The 18,298-nt window shown below is 44.9% G+C and overlaps 1 protein-coding gene across 1 annotated transcript; it reads left to right on the top strand.

Annotated features, from left to right (window-relative positions):
* Positions 1-1,601: 1,601 nt before the first annotated feature.
* Positions 1,602-15,991, top strand: LOC140720227 (E3 ubiquitin-protein ligase TRIM39-like). The gene is made up of 4 exons (XM_073035113.1): positions 1,602-1,677; positions 3,110-3,132; positions 3,220-3,338; positions 14,434-15,991. The coding sequence occupies exons 1-4, from the start codon at positions 1,606-1,608 to the stop codon at positions 14,985-14,987; spliced, it is 768 nt and encodes a 255-aa protein (XP_072891214.1). The 5' UTR covers positions 1,602-1,605; the 3' UTR covers positions 14,988-15,991.
* Positions 15,992-18,298: the final 2,307 nt, after the last annotated feature.

Genomic DNA, 18,298 nt, shown 5'->3' with positions numbered 1-18,298 from the left:
TTGGGTAAGGGAGCAGAGAAACTCCTGCCCGGAATGTAGAGCGGTGTTTGCTGACCGCACCCTCAGGGTGAATCGGGCCTTAGCAAATCTGACACAAAAAGTTCGGAATCTATGCCTGAACCCGAAAGGGAAGGAAAGTAAACTTCACTGCGAGGAACATGAGGAAGAACTGAAGCTGTTTTGTGAAACGGACAAGACACTGATCTGTCTGGTCTGTAGAGACGCGCAGGAACACAGAGAGCACCGCTTCATGCCGATTAAAGAAGCTGTTAACATCTACAAGGTAAAACTAACCCGAATTTGATCTTCACTCTATCCTCCATTCTTCTGCCTGGGACCACAGGAGCCTTCACATCGAACACATCATTCCCCGCAACTTCCGCCATCTCCAACGGGATTCTAAAACCAAACACATCTCTCCCTCCAACAGCCCAGACACACCCCTCCCCACAACTCTCCACGCTCTGTAAGGATCGTAAGTTACGTACTATGACTCCATTATCCACTCGCTCCTCCCCACTGATCTCTCTCCTGGCACTGACACCTGCAAGCGGGACAAGTGCTACACCTGACTCCTAACCTCCTCCCTCGTCACCATTCAGGACCGCAAACAGCCCAGTTCCTCCCGTTTCTTCCATGGTCGATTGTCCTCTCGAATTAGATTCCTTCTTCTCCAGCCCTTTACCTCTTCCACCTGTCCCCTCTCAGCTTCTCACTTCATCACCCTCCCCCACGTTCCCCCTCACGTTGTCTCACCCGTCACCTGTCAGCTGGTTCTCGTCCCCAAACTTTTTATTCTGGCTTCTGTCCCATTCCTTCCCAGTCCTAATGAAGGGTCTCATCCCGAAACACCGACTGTTTATTTTGTGTGATAATCGGGTTTGATCAATGGTTTCTTTTGATGCATCTTTGTTTCTATTTCCTTGACTCTCTGACTTCCAGGATCAGCTAAAATCTTCCTTGGACTCGCTCACAAAAAAGAAATCAGTCTTCCAGAAAAAGGAGCAGCAACAGAAAGAGAAGATTTCCGGAGTTCGGGTGAGGCTTCCTGAGCGGAATTTCTGATATTACTGTCGAGTTTTGCTCCATTTAATGCAGAATAGCCGAGTATCGCAGCTCCAGTGACCTGGGTCCGATCCTGACCTCTGTTGCTGTCTGTGTGGAGTTTGCATGCTCTCCCTGTGACCACGAGAGATTCCGACACATCCCAATGACATGCCGGATGAATGGCTAATTACCGTTAACCCTGTAAAGGTGGGGAGGGTGTGTGTGAATCAAATGGGAGTTTATGGGTCAATAAGTGAGGTTTCAGGAAAACGTGAGGGAATGGTGTTGACGGGAATGCTCTCAGAAGTAGAATGGACTCCAATAGACCGAACTGAACGACAAAAGGAAACAGGGCAGAGCAATGCAGTATATTAATCTTCACCTTTCATTCAACAGGAACAGTCACACAGCATTCAGTCCCACATCACATCCCAGTTTGCTGAACTGCGCCAGATTATCACTGAGAAAGAGCAGAGCTTACTCAGGGATCTCAGGGAAGAAGAGAAGAGGATTCTCAACCCAATGGAGAAAAATCTTCTAGCTCTTCAAGAGAATATAATGAGTATTCAGGAGGAAATCACTAAGTTAAAGGAACAGATGGATCAAAAAGACAGTGTGATGTTTCTCAAGGTGAGGGATTATATTTCAATTTGTTTCTGTCAAAGGGCACTAAATGAACAGTGGTATATTTGAAATAAACACAGCACCGAGGCCAATTCTAACAAATCAATTGCCGCTGCTGGCGACCTCACACAAGTTGCTATACCTGCATGACGCACCCTCCCATCACTCCAATAATGACATTTCAAAATGTCCAAGATACGCTTTCAGTCCTTCATTAGCAAAATACAATCTTGAAGCGATGAAACTTCAGGGTAATTCATTGTAAAGTAAGCTGCAACACAGCGGTCAACAACAGAACGAGATCCGCCCGTCCCCAGCTCAAAACTGTGCAGAACAAAGTATACGCAACTTATTCCCTTCACTTTTACCACGTCCCCACTCACCAGACTGGTTATCGTAATAAACAAGTAACACAGAATACAATGCAGACAGAAAACAGACGTGTTGCTCCTACACACAGCATTTACAAATGACAGTAAACTGTTTCTCATCAGACAATTGATGCATCTATTCAGGGTTGTTGTTTTCCCAAAACTGGACTTGCACAACTTCTGTACATCCCAGGACAGAATGCAAATTTCTCTGAAATTATTTACTCTGATTATAACACAGAGCTGCTGACTGTGTCCTTAATTCTACATTAAATATTATCTAAAACTCTCATTAACTCCCATTTCCAGTCACAGGCTGTGAGTGTGTCTGGTGCGGTGGGTGTGAGGCTCTCTTTGTCAATCAGTGAGAACAAAGAATTTGACCCACACATCAGACTTATCTTCTGTATCCGGTTTCCATCAGATTAGGGAAACTATTACTGTCTCTTTACTTTTACAGATAACATTCAAATGAACGTTCAATCGTTCAAAACATAACCAGGCCATTCGGCCCATTTTCTCCTCTCAATTTCCCCTCTGCACGGTCCTCCTGCCACCTACTCACCACAACCAGCAACAGTGCCCCGAAATCTCTGGTCCCTCACGTGTTTATCCAGCCTCCCCATTACAGTCAGTCTCTGCTGTTCCATTTCAGGCACTCCTGTGGCAGCAAGTTCCACATCCTCTTCACTAAATTTCTTGTGGAATTTGTTAAAATCCATCTGGAATTACATCTCCCCACGAGTCTCCCCATAAATAGAGGTACTTCCTCCACCCGCACACAATCACATACATCACTGATCTTAAATTCCTCCATCCTATCACACTGACGTCATATCCAGATGATAATGCACAGCCTGTCCTGTCTTCCCTGTAAGTTTCATCCTCTCAGTAATGGTCTGACATTCAGAAACTTTCCATGTCATTTACCCCGTGGTTCTGTATTGTCCGTGTGTGTGAGTGACTGTGGGAGTGGGAATTTTCAACACCTGGTAATGATTTGGATGAAATTCAGGATGTGGATAGTAAGTCTAAGTCTAATCGGATTTGTGTTTTATTTATTTCAGGAGGAAGCTCGTCGGAACAGAAGGTAGGACAGGCTCTTTACTGAAACCCTGAATGGATTTGTAAAATAGTTCAGAATATCAATTTATAACCAGCAGTTTAATATTTACAGAATCAGTGACGATGTCCTGGAATTGTCAATGACAGATCAAACCCTACCGGTTGAAAAATTCGATCACCCCTATTTGTTGAACACAGTGCTGAGAGAAACGCTTGATGCTATTAATCGAGGTAAAACTTACAAAGATTCATTTCCCCTTGTTTATGAAGCTCAATTTAGTTCCAATTTGAGGCAAAGATTGTCTGTAATACTGGGCTGAAGGGGAACTGAAGCTTATTCCACATCAACCGCACCGACTGGGAGGCATCACTGTCACATTGTCAGCTGGAGATGTCAGACCCCTGAACACACCAGCACAGAGTCACAATACAACCAATACACGGGACTGGCAGATGAACCACTGTGTGTCAATCCCAGGCAAATGCACTAACACACCAGGACATGAGGTTGGATCTACCAGAGGAACTGGGAATTTAATACTGATGATAATATTGTAGGGAATAAAAGCAGGTATCAGTGTGGTGACAGGGATTGTCAGGAAAATACACAAGTCCTTCATGTGCCCTGTGAGTGCAGACTCTGACTGACACAGGTCTTCCCCCTTCCGGATCAGCATCTCTCACTGTTGTTAGAGGCAGAAGAGGGGAGTGGTCGTGATCGGGGACTGAATCATCAGGGGAACAGACATGAGAATCTATTGATGTGAACGGGACACCCGAATGGTATGTTGCCTCCTGGGTGCCAGGGTCAGGGATGCCTCGAATCGTGTCCGCAGCATTTTAGAGAGGGAGGGAAAAGAGCCGGATATCTTGGTAAATTTGTGACAATGACATTGGAAGTAAAAGCAAAGAGGTCCTGAAAAGAATCTGGCTAGCTTGGTAGAAAGCTCAGAAGCAGCACCCCCAGGGTTGTAATTTCTGGATTGCTGCCTGTGCCACGTGCTGGTGAGGGTAGAAACAGGATAATTTGACAGATAAACATGGCTGAGAAGATGGTGCTGAGGACAGGGATTCAGGTTGTTGGGTCATTGGGATCTGTTCTGGTGGAGGAATGACCTGCTCAAAAGGGATGGGTCGCACCTCGACCCGAGGGAGAATAATACTCTCACAGAGAGGTTTGATAGAGTTGTCGGGGAGGGTTTAAACTAATTTGGTGGGGTGAGGGGTTGGAAGAGGAGTGAAGCGATAGAACTGATGGTAAAATGCAAAGATAGCGTGCAGTCAGACTGTCAGATAGGGCGGACAGATGAGAGGAGAAAATGGCAGCCAGCAGGGTGAGTATCAGTGCATTAGGGATGCAGAATTAAAAAGGGTAGCAGATACAGTACACAAAGTGTTATATCTCAATGCATGGAGTATGAGAAATAAGGTGGATGATCTTGTTGCACTATTACCGATTGTCAGGTGTGATGTTGTGGCCATCACGGAAACGTGGCTGAAGGATGGTTGTAGTTGGGATCTGAATGTTCACGGTTACACAATGTATCGGAGGAAGGAAGGAAGGCTGATGGGGTGGTGTGGCTCTGCTGGTAAATCAGCAGCAAGATATGACATAGCATTAGAAGATGTTGAATCCTTGTGGGTTGAGGTAAGGAACTGCAAAAGTAAAAATGACACTGACAGCAGTCATATACAGGCCTCCCAACAGTGCACAGTGGATCTGAGGCCCACAGATTACAACTGGAAATAGAAAACGCTGATGAAAAGGACAATGTTATGATAATCATGGGAGATTTCAACATACAGGTCAATTGGGAAAATCAGGTTGGTAAAGGATCTCAAGAGAGTGAGTTTGTTGAATGCAATGTGATGGCTTTCTAGAGCAGTTTGTCGTTGAGCCTACTCGGGGAACAGCTCTACTGGATTGGGTGTTATGTATTGAACCAGAGGTGAGTAGTTAAATGAAACCTTAGGAAGTAGTGCTCACAACATGCTGAGTTCAACTTGAAATTTGATAAGGAGAAAGTAAAGTCTGATGTTGTAGTATTTCAGAGTAAAAGAAATTACAGCAGTCTGAGAGAAGAGTTGGCCAAAGCAAATTGGAAGGAGATGCTGGCAGGGATGAGAGCAGAGGAGAAATGGTGTCAGTTTCTGGGAAAATGAGGAAGATGAGGATAGATTTATTCCAAAAATAAATAAATACTCAAATGGCAAAGTAGTAAAACCGTGGCTGACAAGGGAAGACAAGTTAATGTAAAGGCAAAAGAGAGGGCATACAACTAAGCAAAAATTAGTAGGAAGACAGAGGATTGGAAAGCTATTAAATATCTACAGAGAGGAACTAAAAGGATGATTGGGAGGGGAAAAATAAACAAGAAATTGATTTGAATTGAATTGACTTTATTACTTACATCCTTCATATACATGAGGAGTAAAAATCTTTATGTTATGTCTCCACCTAAATGTGCAATGCACAATTTATAGTAATTTATAATGAATAATATGTACAACAGGCTGGTTCATATAACATAGAAATATTGTTGTTTCCACATGAGTTAATCAGCCTGCTGGCCTGGTTGAAGAAGCTGTTCCGGAGCCTGTTGCTCCTGGCTTTTATGCTGCGGTACCGTATCCCGGATGGTAGCAACTGGGACAGGTTGTGTTTGGGGTGACTCTGGTCTCCAATGATCCTTCAGGCCCTTTTTACACACCTGTCTTTGTAAAACAAGTTAGCAAACAATATCAAATTGTTTTTCAAGTATTGTAAAAAAAAACAGAGATGAGAGTGGATATAGGACCGCTAGAAAATGAGGCCGGATATATAATAACGCGGGATAAAGAGATGGCAGATAAACCAAATATTTTGCACCAGTCTTCACTGTGGAAGACACTAGCACTGTGCCCGGTGTTGAAGAGTGCGAGGGAAGAGAAGTGAGTGCAGTTACTGATACAAGGGAGAAGGTGCTCAAAAAGCTGAAAGCCCTAAAGGTACATAAGTCACCCGGACCAGATGAACTGCACCCTAGTGTTCTGAAAGAGGTTTGATCTTTCAAAAATCACTGGACCCTGGCATGGTGCCAGAGGACTGGAAAATGGCAAATGTCACTTAACTCTTTAAGTAAGGAGGAAGACAGCAGAAAGGAAATTATAGACAGTTAGCCTCACCTCTGTGGTTGGGAAGAAATTGGAGACAATTGTTAAGTATGAGGTTATGGAATACTTGGTGACCCTGGACAAGATAGGACAAGTCAGCATGGCTTCGTTAAGGGAATATCCTGCCTGACAAACCTGTTGGGATTCTTTGAGGAGATTACAAGCAGGATAGATAAAGGGGATGCAGTGGATGTTGTATATTTGGAATTTAAGAGGCCTTTGACAAGGTGCCACACATGAAGGTGGGAACCAGGTTAAGAGGCCATGGTATTACAGAAAAGTTACAGGCATTGTTAGAACATTGGCTGATTGGTGGGAAACAGCGGATGAGAGTAAAGGGATCCTTTTCTGGTTGGCTGCCAGTGACTTGAGTTCCGCAGCGGTCAGTGTTACGACACCATCATTTTATGCTGTATATCAAGATTCAGCTGATGGAATAGACAATAAGATACAGGAGCAGAAGTAGGCCATTCGGCCCATCGAGTCTGCTCCACCATTCAGTCATAGGCAGATCCAATTCTTCCAGTCATCCCCACTCCCCTGCTTTCACCCTATACCCTTTGATGCCCTGGCTAATCAAGAACCTATCTATCTCTGCCTTAAATATGACTTTGCCTTAACAGCCACTTGTGGCAACAAATTCCACAGATTTTCCACGCACTGACTAAAGTAATTTCTCCACATCTCAGTTCGAAAAGGACGTCTTTCAATCCTGAATTCATACCCTCATGTCCTAGAGTAGATGGCATTTTTCCAAGTTTGCATATGATACAGAATTGGTGGAGGGGCCGGTAGTGTTGAGGAAACAGTTAGGCTGCACAAGGAATTGGATGAGGAGAATGGGAAGGAAAGTGGCAAATGATATACAATGTTGGACAATGCATGGCCATGCACTGTGGTCGTAGAAATAATGTGCAGATTTTTTTTCAGATGGGGAGAAAACCCAAAAAGCTGAGTTGAAAATGGACTTAGCAGTCATTCTGCAGAACACAGTGGTGAGGAAGGCAAATCCAATGTTAGCATTCATTTCAAGGGGTTTAGAAAAGTATTCAATTCAAGAGCAAGGATGTGATGCTGAGGCTTGTGAAGCCCCACCTTGTGTATTGAACTTGGGCTCCTCGTCTAAGAAAAGGTGTGCTGGCATTGCAGAAGGTTCATTTCATAAGGATGATTCCAGGAATGAAAGGGTTATCATACGAAGAACGTTTGATAGCTCTGTGTCTGTACTCGCTGGAATTTAGAAAGATGAGGGGGGATCTCATTGAAACCTTTCGAATGTTGAAAGGCCTAGACAGAGTAGATGTGGAAAGGATGTTTCCCATGGCGGTGGAGTTTAGGACAAGAGGGCACAGCCTCAAGATAGAGGGGCATCTATTTAAAACAGATGCGAAGAAATTTGACACACACACGCACACGCACACGCACACGCACACGCACACGCACACACACACACACACACACACACACACACACACACACACACACACACACACACACACACACACACACACACACACACACACACACACGAGATACACTATCAGAGTGTGACACACGGCCACAGAAATAGGCACAAATTCCCATTTAGGATTGAAATCTGCCGTCCTTACCCAGTCTGTCTGTTCTGTGGCACCAAGCTGCCCTCTGACGTGACGTCACATCAACACTTCACAGACAGACTCCGGGGTGAGATTCCTCAGGAGGATGATCTGGGAGGGTTTGACGGATGTTGAACCCACGGCCCACTTCATCAATCTGCAAGACTAAGATGTCTTCTTGAGCATGGCCCATTTGTGTGTGTTGGCCCCCCCAACCCCCAATCCCTCTAACCATTTCCCATCTGTGTACCGGCCCAAATTTATTTTAAAATGTTTTATTTTTACCTTTTTCTACAGTGTTTGAGGGCAAATTCCATTTACCGACCTCCCTCTCTATGAGAATGTTACCCGATAGACCACTCAGAAAAATTTCCCGTCTCACTTTCAATCTGAGGCCTCTGGTTCTGTACTCACATTTCTTGGAAAAAGAAACTTTATTTAAGCTCCTTATGAATTATTTCCCTCGATAAGGGGTCATACCTGAACATCCTACACTACAGCTGAATAGCCAAAGCTTATCCAATCTCTGCTTTTAACCCAAGCCCCCAGTCCTGGTAACATCCTCCTGAAGCCTCCTGTCCAGTGTAATGACATCCTCCCCATATTCGGGAACTGGAAATGCAGACAATGCTCCAAGTGTGGTCTATCATCGACATCAGAGGCCTTGCTGAATTTCATGTGGACAGTGTGGAATAGGCTGATGAATACAGGACTGAAGGTGTTTTTTTAGATTGGGACAAGAAGGGCGGTGTGGGAGCTAAATTCTGAAGGAAGGCAGTTTTTTTAAAAACTTTGCGTACAAGAACGGCGAGACTGCGCAGGACAGCGTGGAGAGTTTAAAAAGATGACCACCCTATACAGCGGGCAGCGGAGTGGGTGGCAGCAGAGTGTAGGGCTTTGGCTCAACGGGCTTAGGCGGTAACGGGAAGAGGCGAGAGCGAGGCACCGACTCTTTTTCTTCCCTTGGCAAATCGGCCCGGACGAACGGGGGAACAGCAGGGCACATTAGCTAACGGTTTAAAAAGTTCGTGTGTTTGGTGAAGTAAGTGGGTGAGTAGAGCTATCTTTCTTTGTTTCATTCCTGTAGAAATAGGTAGCATGTCTGCAGGGTTAGTGCTTTGTTCAGGGTGTCAGATGTGGGAATCCTAGGAGACCTCCAGCCTCCCTGATAGCCACATCTGCACCAGGTGAACCGAGATTCAGCTCCTCGGAGACCGTGTTAGGGATCTGGAGCTGCAGCTTGATGACCTACTGCTTATTAGAGAAAATGAAGAAGTGATAGACAGGAGCTACAGGGAGGTAGTCATCCCTAGGCTACAGGGGTCAGAAAACTGGGTGACTGGCAGGAGAGGGAAGAGAAATGCCCGGATAGTGGAGAGCACCCTTGTGGCTGCCCCTCTCAGCAACAAGTATATCGTTTTGGATGCTGTTGAGGGGGATGACCTGACAGGGGACGGCCACGGTGACCGGGTCTCTGGCACTGAGCCTGGCGCTGTTGTGCAAGAGGGAAGGAGGGAGAAGAGGAATGCGGTAGTCATAGGGGATTCCATAGTCAGGGGAACAGACAGGAGATTCTGTGAGCCTGGTAGAGATACCCGCATGGTGTGCTGCCTCCCAGGTGCCAGGGTACGGGATGTCTCGAATCGGGTCCAGAATATTCTGAAGGGAGAGGGCGAGCAGCCAGCTGTCTTGGTACATGTTGGTACCAATGACATAGAGAGGAAAAGGGAGGAGGTCCTGAAGAGAGATTTCCGGGAATTGGGAATGAAGCTGAGAAGCAGGACCTCCAGGGTAGTAATCTCAGGATTGCTACCTGTGCCACGTGCTAGCGAGGGCAAGAATAGTAGGATCAGGCAGATGAATGCGTGGCTGAGAGACTGGTGCAGGGGGCAGGGCTTCAGATTCTTGGATCATTGGGATCTCTTCAGGGGGAAGTATTACCTGTTCAAAAAGGACGGGTTACACCTGAACCATAGCGGGAATGTTTAATAGAGCTGTTAGGGAGGGTTTAAACTAATTTGGCAGGGGGATGGGAAAGCGGAATGATAGAGCGTAGGAGAGGGAAAACAGAAATATATCTAAGATACTGAGCAGTAAAGATGTCAGGAAGGACAGGCAGGTGATGGGGCAAATTTGCAGCCACTGGGATGAGTTGCAGTGCAATCAAAACAAAAAGTATCAAATACTGGACTTAAGGTGCTGTACTTAAATACACACAGCATAAGGAATAAGGTGGATGATCTTGTCGTACAGCTACAGATTGGCAGGTATAATTTTGTGGCCATCACTGAGACGTGGCTAAAGGATGCATGTCTCTGAGAGCTGAACGTCCAAGGATACACGGTGTATCGGAAGGATAGGCAGGTAGGCAGAGGGGGTGGCATGGAAATGATATTAAATCATTAGAAAGAGGTGACATAGGATCGGAAGTTGCAGAATCTTTCTGGGTTGAGCTAAGAAATCGCAGGGGTAAAAGGACCCTGTTGGCAGTTATCTACAGGCCTCCTAACAGCTGCAGTGAGGTGGACTACAAATTACAACAGGAAATAGAAAAGGTTTGCTAGAAGGGCAGTGTTATGATAATTGTGGGGGATTTTAACATGCGAGTGGATTGGGAAAATCAGGTCGACACTGGATCTCAAGACAGAGAATTTGTAGAATGTCTACGAGATGGCTTTTCAGAACAGCTTGTTGTTGAGCCCACTAGGGGATCAGAGGTACTGGATTGGATATTGTGTAATGACCCAGAGGTGATTAGAGAGATTGAGGTGAAGGAACCGTTAGGAGGCAGTGATCATAACATGATTGAGTTCACTGTGAAATTTGAGAAAGAGAAGTCGAAATCCGATGTGTTGGTATTGCAGTGGAGTAAAGGAAATTACAGTGGCATGAGAGAGGAACTGGCCAAATTTGACTGGAAAGGGACACTAGTGGGAGGACGGCAGAGCAGCAGTGACTGGAGTTTATGCGAGAAGTGAGGAAGGTGCAAGACAGATATATTCCAAAAAAGACAAAATTTTCAAATGGAAAAACGATGCGACCGTGGCTAACAAGAGAAGTGAAAGCCAAAGTAAAAGCAAAGGAGAGGGCATTCAAGGAAACAAAAATTAGTGGGAAGACAGAGGATTGGGAAGTTTTTAAAAGCTTACAAAAGGAAACTAAGAAGGCCATTAAGAGGGAAAAGATGAACTATGAAAGGAAGCTAGCAAATAATATCAAAGAAGTTACTAAAAGCTTTTTCAAGTACATTAGGAGTAAAAAATGGGTGAGGTTGGATATAGGACAGATAGAAAATGATGCTGGAGAAATTGTAATGGGAGATAAGGAGATGGCTGAGGAACTGAATGAGTATTTGCATCTGTCCTTACCAAGGAAGATATCAGCAGTACACCGGACACTCAAGGGTGTCAGGGAAGAGAAGTGTGCGCAGTCACAATTACGACAGAGAAAGTACTCAGGAAGCTAAATAGTCTAAGGGTAGATAAATCTCCAGGACCAGATGGAATGCACCGTTGTGTTTTGAAGGAAGTAGTTGTGGAGACTGTGGAGGCATTAGCAATGATCTTTCAAAAGTCAATAGATTCTGGCATGGTTCCGGAGGAGTGGAAGATTGTAAATGCCACTCTGGTATTTAAGAAAGGGGCAAGGAAGCAAAAAGTAAATTATAGACCTGTTAGCTTGACATCGGTGGTTGGGAAGTTGTTGGAGTCAATTGTCAAGGATGAGGTTATGGAGTACCTGGAGCCATATGACGATAGGCCAAACTCAGCATGGTTTCCTTAAAGGAAAATCCTGCCTGACAAACCCATTGAAAGTTTTTGAGGTAATTACAAGTAGGCTAGACAAGGGTGATGCAGTGGATGTTGTGTATTTGGATTTTCAGAAGGCCTTTGACAAGGTGCCGCACATGAGGCTGCTAAACAAGATAAGAGCCCATGGAATTACGGGAAAGTTACATATGTGGATAGAGGGTTGGCTGATTGGCAGGAAACAGAGAGTGGGAATAAAGGATCCTATTCTGGTTGGCTGCCGGTTACCAGTGGTGTTCCACAGGGGTCCGTGTTGGGGCCGCTTCTTTTTACGTTGTATATCAACGATTTGGATTATGTAATAGATGGCTTTGTGGCTAAGTTTGCTGATGATACAAAGATAAGTGGAGGGGACGGTAGTGCTGAGGAAACAGAGAGTTTGCAGAGAGACTTGGATAGATTAGGAGAATGGTCAAAGAAGTGGCAGATGAAATACAATGTTGAAAAGTGTATGGTCATGCACGTTGGTAGAAGAAATAAACGGGCAGACTATTATTAAATGGAGAGAGAATTCAAAGTTCTGAGATGCAATGGGACTTGGGAGTTCTCGTGCAGGATACCCTTAAGGTTAATCACCAGGTTGAGTCGGTGGTGAAGAAGGCGAATGCAATGTTGGCATTCATTTCTAGAGGAATAGAGTATAGGAGCAGGGATGTGACGTTGAGGCTCTATAAGGCAATGGTAAGACATGACTTGGAATACTGTGTGCAGTTTTGGGCTCCTTATTTAAGAAAGGATGTTCTGACATTGGAGATGGTTCAGAGCAAATTCACTAGAATGATTCCGGGAATGAGAGGGTTAACATATGAGGAACATTTGACCGCTCTTGGATTGTACTCCTTGGAGTTTAGAAGAATGAGGGGGGACCTCAGAGAAACATTTTGAATGTTAAAAGGCATGGACAGAGTGGATGTGGCAAAGTTGTTTCCCATGATGGTGGAGTCTAGTACGAGAGAGCATGACTTAAGGATTGAAGGGCGCCCATTCAGAACGGAGATGCAAAGAAATTTTTTTAGCCAGAGGGTGGTGAATTTGTGAATTTCTTGCGGCAGTGGAAGCCAAGTCATTGGGTGTATTTAAGACAGAGATTGATAGGTATCTGAGTAGCCAGGGCATCAAAGGTCATGGTGAGAAGGTTGGGGAGTGGGAATAAATGGGAGAATGGATCAGCTCATGATTAAATGGCGGAGCAGATTCGAAGGGCCGAATGGCCAGCTTCTGCTGCTTTGTCTTATGGTCTTATTTGAATGCACCAGTATACGTAATAAGGATCTTGTAGCACAGGTAGAGTTTGGCAGGTACAAACTTAGGCAGGTACGATTTTGGTCGAAGGAATTAAACATATTGATAATTCTGTAAACAGGGCGAAATTCAAAAACCAGAGGTCCAAAGGGACATGGGTGTCCTTGTGCAGGATTCCCTGAAGGTTAACTTGCAGTTTGTGTCAGTGGTAGGATTGGCAAACTCAATGTTTGCTTTCATTTCGAGAGGATTAGAATACAAGAGCAAGGATGTAGTGCTGAGGTTTTATAAGGCATTGGTCAGACCACACTTGGAGTATTGTGAGCAGTTTTGGTCCCTTCTATTGGAAAGCATGTGTTGGCATTGGAGGGGGTCCAGAAGATTCACAAGAATAATTCTGGGAATGAAAGAGTTAACATATGAGGAGTGTTTGTTGGAGTTAACATATGAGGAGTCCTGTACTCACTGGAGTTTAGAAGAATGGCTGATTTATTATCCCCCTGAACCCTATTCTCCCGCCTCCTCCCCATAACTTTTGAGACTCTGACTAATCAAGAAGTTTACTTATTAACTTCTGCTTTAAAAATCAAACAGGAGAAAATCTGCAGATGCTGGTAATCCAAGCTACACAGGTCCTGATGAAGGGTCTCGCCAGATCTCTCTGACACCTGTCTGGAGAGAGTTGATGTGGGGAGGATGTGGGTGGGTCGAGAACAGTAAGCACAGCCTCCGACTATAGGGATGTCCATTTAGGACAGACATGAGGAGGAATTCCTTTATCCACAGGATAGTGAATCTGCCACAGGCAGCTGTGGATGCCAAATAATTGAGTATATTTAAAGCAGAGTAACACACACAGATTGTTGGGGGAACAGCAGGCCGGGAAGTTTCTATGGAAAAGAGTAAACAGTCGACTGTTCAGACTGAAACACTTCATCAGGACCTGTGTTGCTTAAGGGTTACTGCAAATTCATCCCCTGTCCTAATGAAGGGCTGCGGGGGATGGGGTTGTGGGAAAGGGGACAAAGTCATCCTCATCTGCCATCTTTGCTCCCTCTAGCTTCTCATTACGTCTACACACACAGTTCGCCCACAGGCTTTCCACCCCTCCCCCTCCTGGTTTAATCTGTCATTCATCTGTCCCCTACTGGTTCCCATTATCACCTCCTTTACTGTCTCAAACCATCACACTGCCCCACTTCACACTCACAAATGAATGTGAACATTGTATGACGGGCCTGTTCCTGTATTGTGCTGCTCTATGTTCTCTGTTCCCGAGTCCCCCCCCCCCCCCCCCCCCCGATCCCTGGGGCCCCGCTGCCCGAGTCTCTCCCCAATCCCCGGGGCCGCGCTGTCCGAGTCTTCCCCCGATCCCCGGGACCGCGCTGCCTGAGACCCCCCCCCCCCCCACACCCCGATCCCCGGAGCCCCGCTGACCGAGTCTCCCCCCGATCTCCGGGGCTGCGCTGCCCGAGTCTCCCCCCGATCCCCGGGGACTCTCTAATTCTCTGCTTCTTCCCGCAGTCTCTGTCACCCTGGATGTGGAAACGGCGCATCCGGAGCTCGAGGTGTCTGAGGATCGGAAGAGTGTGAGACGGACCCGGACCGGGAGGAATCTCCCTGACAGCGGGAAGAGATTCACAGACTGGGAATGTGTGCTGGGATCGGAGGGATTCACTTCGGGGAGACATTACTGGGAGGTGGAGGTGACGGGGAAACGGGGCTGGTGTCTGGGAGTCGCCGCAGAGTCTGTGGAGAGGAAGGGACCGGTCGGTCTGAGTCCGGAGACCGGATTCTGGATCATCAGGCGGGTTGATGACGTGTTACATAGGGATTATGACGTTTTCGGTGATCTCCCCTCCCCCGGGGCCCGTCTCGCTGCCGGTCCCATCCCCGGGAGGGTGGGAGTTTATCTCAGTTACGAGTCCGGGACAGTTTCATTTTACAACGCGGAGACAAAGATCCATCTCCACACCTTCACTGGGAATAAATTCACGGGGAAACTTTATCCTTTCTTCGCGACCTGGGATGTAAACCAGTGGCTGAGAATCTGCTCCGGTTCCGCTCCGGGTCTGTAAACGGGTCGGGTCCCGGGGACCGGCGTCAGGAGTAAAGTCCCTTGTTACGTACCCGTGACACGTGATAGTGGTACCCTTGTCACGTGACTGGGGTTGAAGTTATACTGGACTTGAGGTAATGGTCTTGTGATGGTGGAGTGACGTCATTTTCCCGCGAGTAGAGGTCATGTGACAGGTTTTTTTTACAGGTTATAAAAGGAAGACCCACCCTGTCACCCATCCAGTTCGTGGCTGGATTTGCCAAGTTGACTTCATGCCACTGCGTGATTTAATGTGATGACGCAGTTTAGTTGAAAAATGAAGTTTTATCTATTGCCTGAAGTTTAAAATGTCATAGCCAGCAGTTTCTTTACTGTGGAGAGTGAAGATGAAAGTTCGGAAGTTAAAGATCGAGGAGAATCGATTTTCGACGGTGGATTGGTTTCGACCTTGTGTGATCCTCATTCGGAAGGATTTCATTGACTGTTCTCGTGTTAATCTCTGCTGGGATAGCAGGAGATTGAGGACAGAGTGTGGAAGAGGAGGTCAGTGCTTTTAAACAGTTACGTTTCATAAAATTCTACGTGGGAAGAGTTCGACGCCGGGGATCGAAGGACAACGACGTGGAACAGAATTTTAAATCGCCTTAAAAAGTCTCTCCTTTTAAATGGACTGTGAGGATTTTGAACTTTCGGCATACCGCTTTAAAGAACTGTTTTTTTCAACATCGCTTTAAGAACTGTCTTTGCTGCATCGCTTTAAGAACTGTGAAGCTGCCGCACAGCAGCTGTTTTCCGGTTACGTTAGTGTTTGTTTACTTTTGGGGGGTTTGTTTTCAGTGTTTAATAAACGTGTTATTTGTTATAAAAACCTTTGCCTAACTCACATATATTTATTGTTGCCTGAATACGTAACACCCTGTAAATATAAATGTGCGGAGAGAGCAGCTAAATACGTGGCTAAGGAGATGGTGCAGGAGGGAGGGCTTCATGTTTCTGGACAATTGGGCTTTGTTCCCGGGAAGGTGGGACCTGTTCTGACAGGACGGTTTGCCCCTGAACTGGAGTGGGACTAACATTCTTGCGGGTAGATTTGCCAGTGCTGCTCCGGGGGATTTAATCTAGATCTGTAGAGGGAGGGTAACCAGAATGTTAGAGCAGATAGTGAGGTGGAGGAGGATAAAGGTCATGCGAGGACTGCATGTATAGACAGAAATCAAAGGTTTATACATTAGGTTGTAAATTAATTTTCAGAACTTTAAAAATTGGAGAAAACAAAGATTTCCAAAAGAAAATAATGAACATGACCAGAACATATGTGAAAAAGTGGCTACTTCAGTTTTACACCTATCGTAATAATTATCTATGTTAGGAAATATTTTGAATAGTCTCTCCTTTGTTAAATAGTAACAGTGAGCAATTTTTAACTGAATTAAACAGTGATTGGCACATATCAAAGAAGATATATTTTTTTGCAGATTCATTTATTCTCATTTATTTTGTGATGGTCGATTGATGATTTTTGAAGAGTTAATTAGTAAATATTCTCTCATACACACTTTCTGCAATATCTTCAGGTTAGACATTTTTTACAAAAATAATTATCTAAGTTCCCATATATGCAAGAATCTGATTTGTTGGATACTATTTTGAATATGAATCCTTTAGTAAGAGGTTCCATTGGTAGAATTTATAATTTATTTTTAATACATTAATACAAAAAGATAACCTCCCACCTAAGGTTTATACATGATAGAAATATTCGTTGTTTCAGACGTGATAGAGGAGGAGGGATGAAAGGGGGAGGAGTGGCATTACTAGTCAGGGAAAATATCACAGCTGTGCGTAGACAGGACAGAACGGAGGGCTTGTCTACAGAGGCCATATGGGTGGAGCTGAGGAACAGGAAAGGTGTGATCACACTAATAGGGGTGTATTACAGACCGCCCAAAAGTCAGAGAGAATTGGAGGAGCAAATCTGTATAAAGATAGTAGACCGCTGTAAGAAACAGAAAGTTGTAATAGTAGGAGATTTTAACTTTCCACATATTGACTGGGACTCCCAAACTGTAATAGGGCTAGATGGCTTGGAGTTTGTGAAATGTTTTCAGGAAAGTTTTCTAAATCAATATATAGAGGTACCTACGAGAGAGGATGCAATACTTGATCTCCTATTAGGAAACCAGACAGGTCAGGTGACAGAAGTATGTGTAGGTGTACATTTTGGATCAAGTGACCATAATGTCATCAGTTTCAAGTTAATTATGGATAAGGATAGGTCTGGTCCTCGAGTTGAGGTTCTAAAGCAGAAGGGCTAATTTTGTGGAAATGAAAAAAGATCTAGGAAGAGTGGATTGGGATAAGTTTTTTTTTCCTGACAAGGATGTGTTCAGTAAGTGGAAGGCCTCCAAATGTGAAATTTTGAGGGTGCAGAGTTTGCATGTTCCTGCCAGGATTAAAGGCAAAGTTAACAGGCATAGGGAACCTTGGTTTTCAACGGATATTGGCGATCTGGTTAAGAAAAAGAGAGAAGTGTACAGCAGGTAGAGGCAACAAAGAGCAAATGAGTTACTTAAAGAGTATAGAAAACGTAAGAAAATACTAAAGAAGGAAATCAGGAATGAAAAAAAAAGACATGAGGTGGCTTTGGCAGATAATGTGAAGGAAAACCTGAAGTGTTTCTACAAGTATATTAAGAGTAAAAGGATAGTAAGGGACAAAATTGGTCCCCTAGAAGATCAGAGTGGTCGTCTATGTGTGGAGCCTTATGAGATGGCGGAGATCTTAGAACAGTTTTTTTGCATCAGTATTTACTCAGGAAACTGGCATAGTGTATATGGAAGGAAGGGAAACAAGCAGTAGTGTCATGGAACATTTGTAGATTAAAGAGGAGGAGGTGCTTGCTGCCTTACAGCGAATAAAGGTAGATAAATCCCCCAGGCCTGACTTGATATTTCCTCGGACCCTGAGAGAGACTAGAGTAGAAATTGCAGGGGTCCTGACAGAAATATTTAAAATGTCCTCAGCCACGGGTGCAGTGCCGGAGGATTGGAGGGTAGCTCTTGTTATTCCATTGTTTAAAAAAGGCTCCAATAGTAAACCAGGTAATTACAGGTCAGTGAGCCTGACATCAGTAGTATGTAAATTATTGTAAGATGTTCTGAGAGATCGGATTTACAAGTATTTGGACAGCCAAGGGCTGATTAAGGATAGTCAGTATGACTTTGTGCATGGTAGATCGTGTTTAATGAATGTTGTAGAGTTTTTCGAGGAGGTGACCAAGAAAGTAGATGAAGGAAAGGCTCTGGATGTTGTCTACATGAACGTTAGTAA

The sequence above is a fragment of the Hemitrygon akajei genome, unplaced genomic scaffold (assembly GCF_048418815.1).
Source record: "Hemitrygon akajei unplaced genomic scaffold, sHemAka1.3 Scf000038, whole genome shotgun sequence".
Lineage (NCBI taxonomy): Eukaryota > Metazoa > Chordata > Chondrichthyes > Myliobatiformes > Dasyatidae > Hemitrygon > Hemitrygon akajei.
Note: the sequence above shows the minus strand (reverse complement) of the source record. Positions and strands in the feature narration are given on the sequence as shown.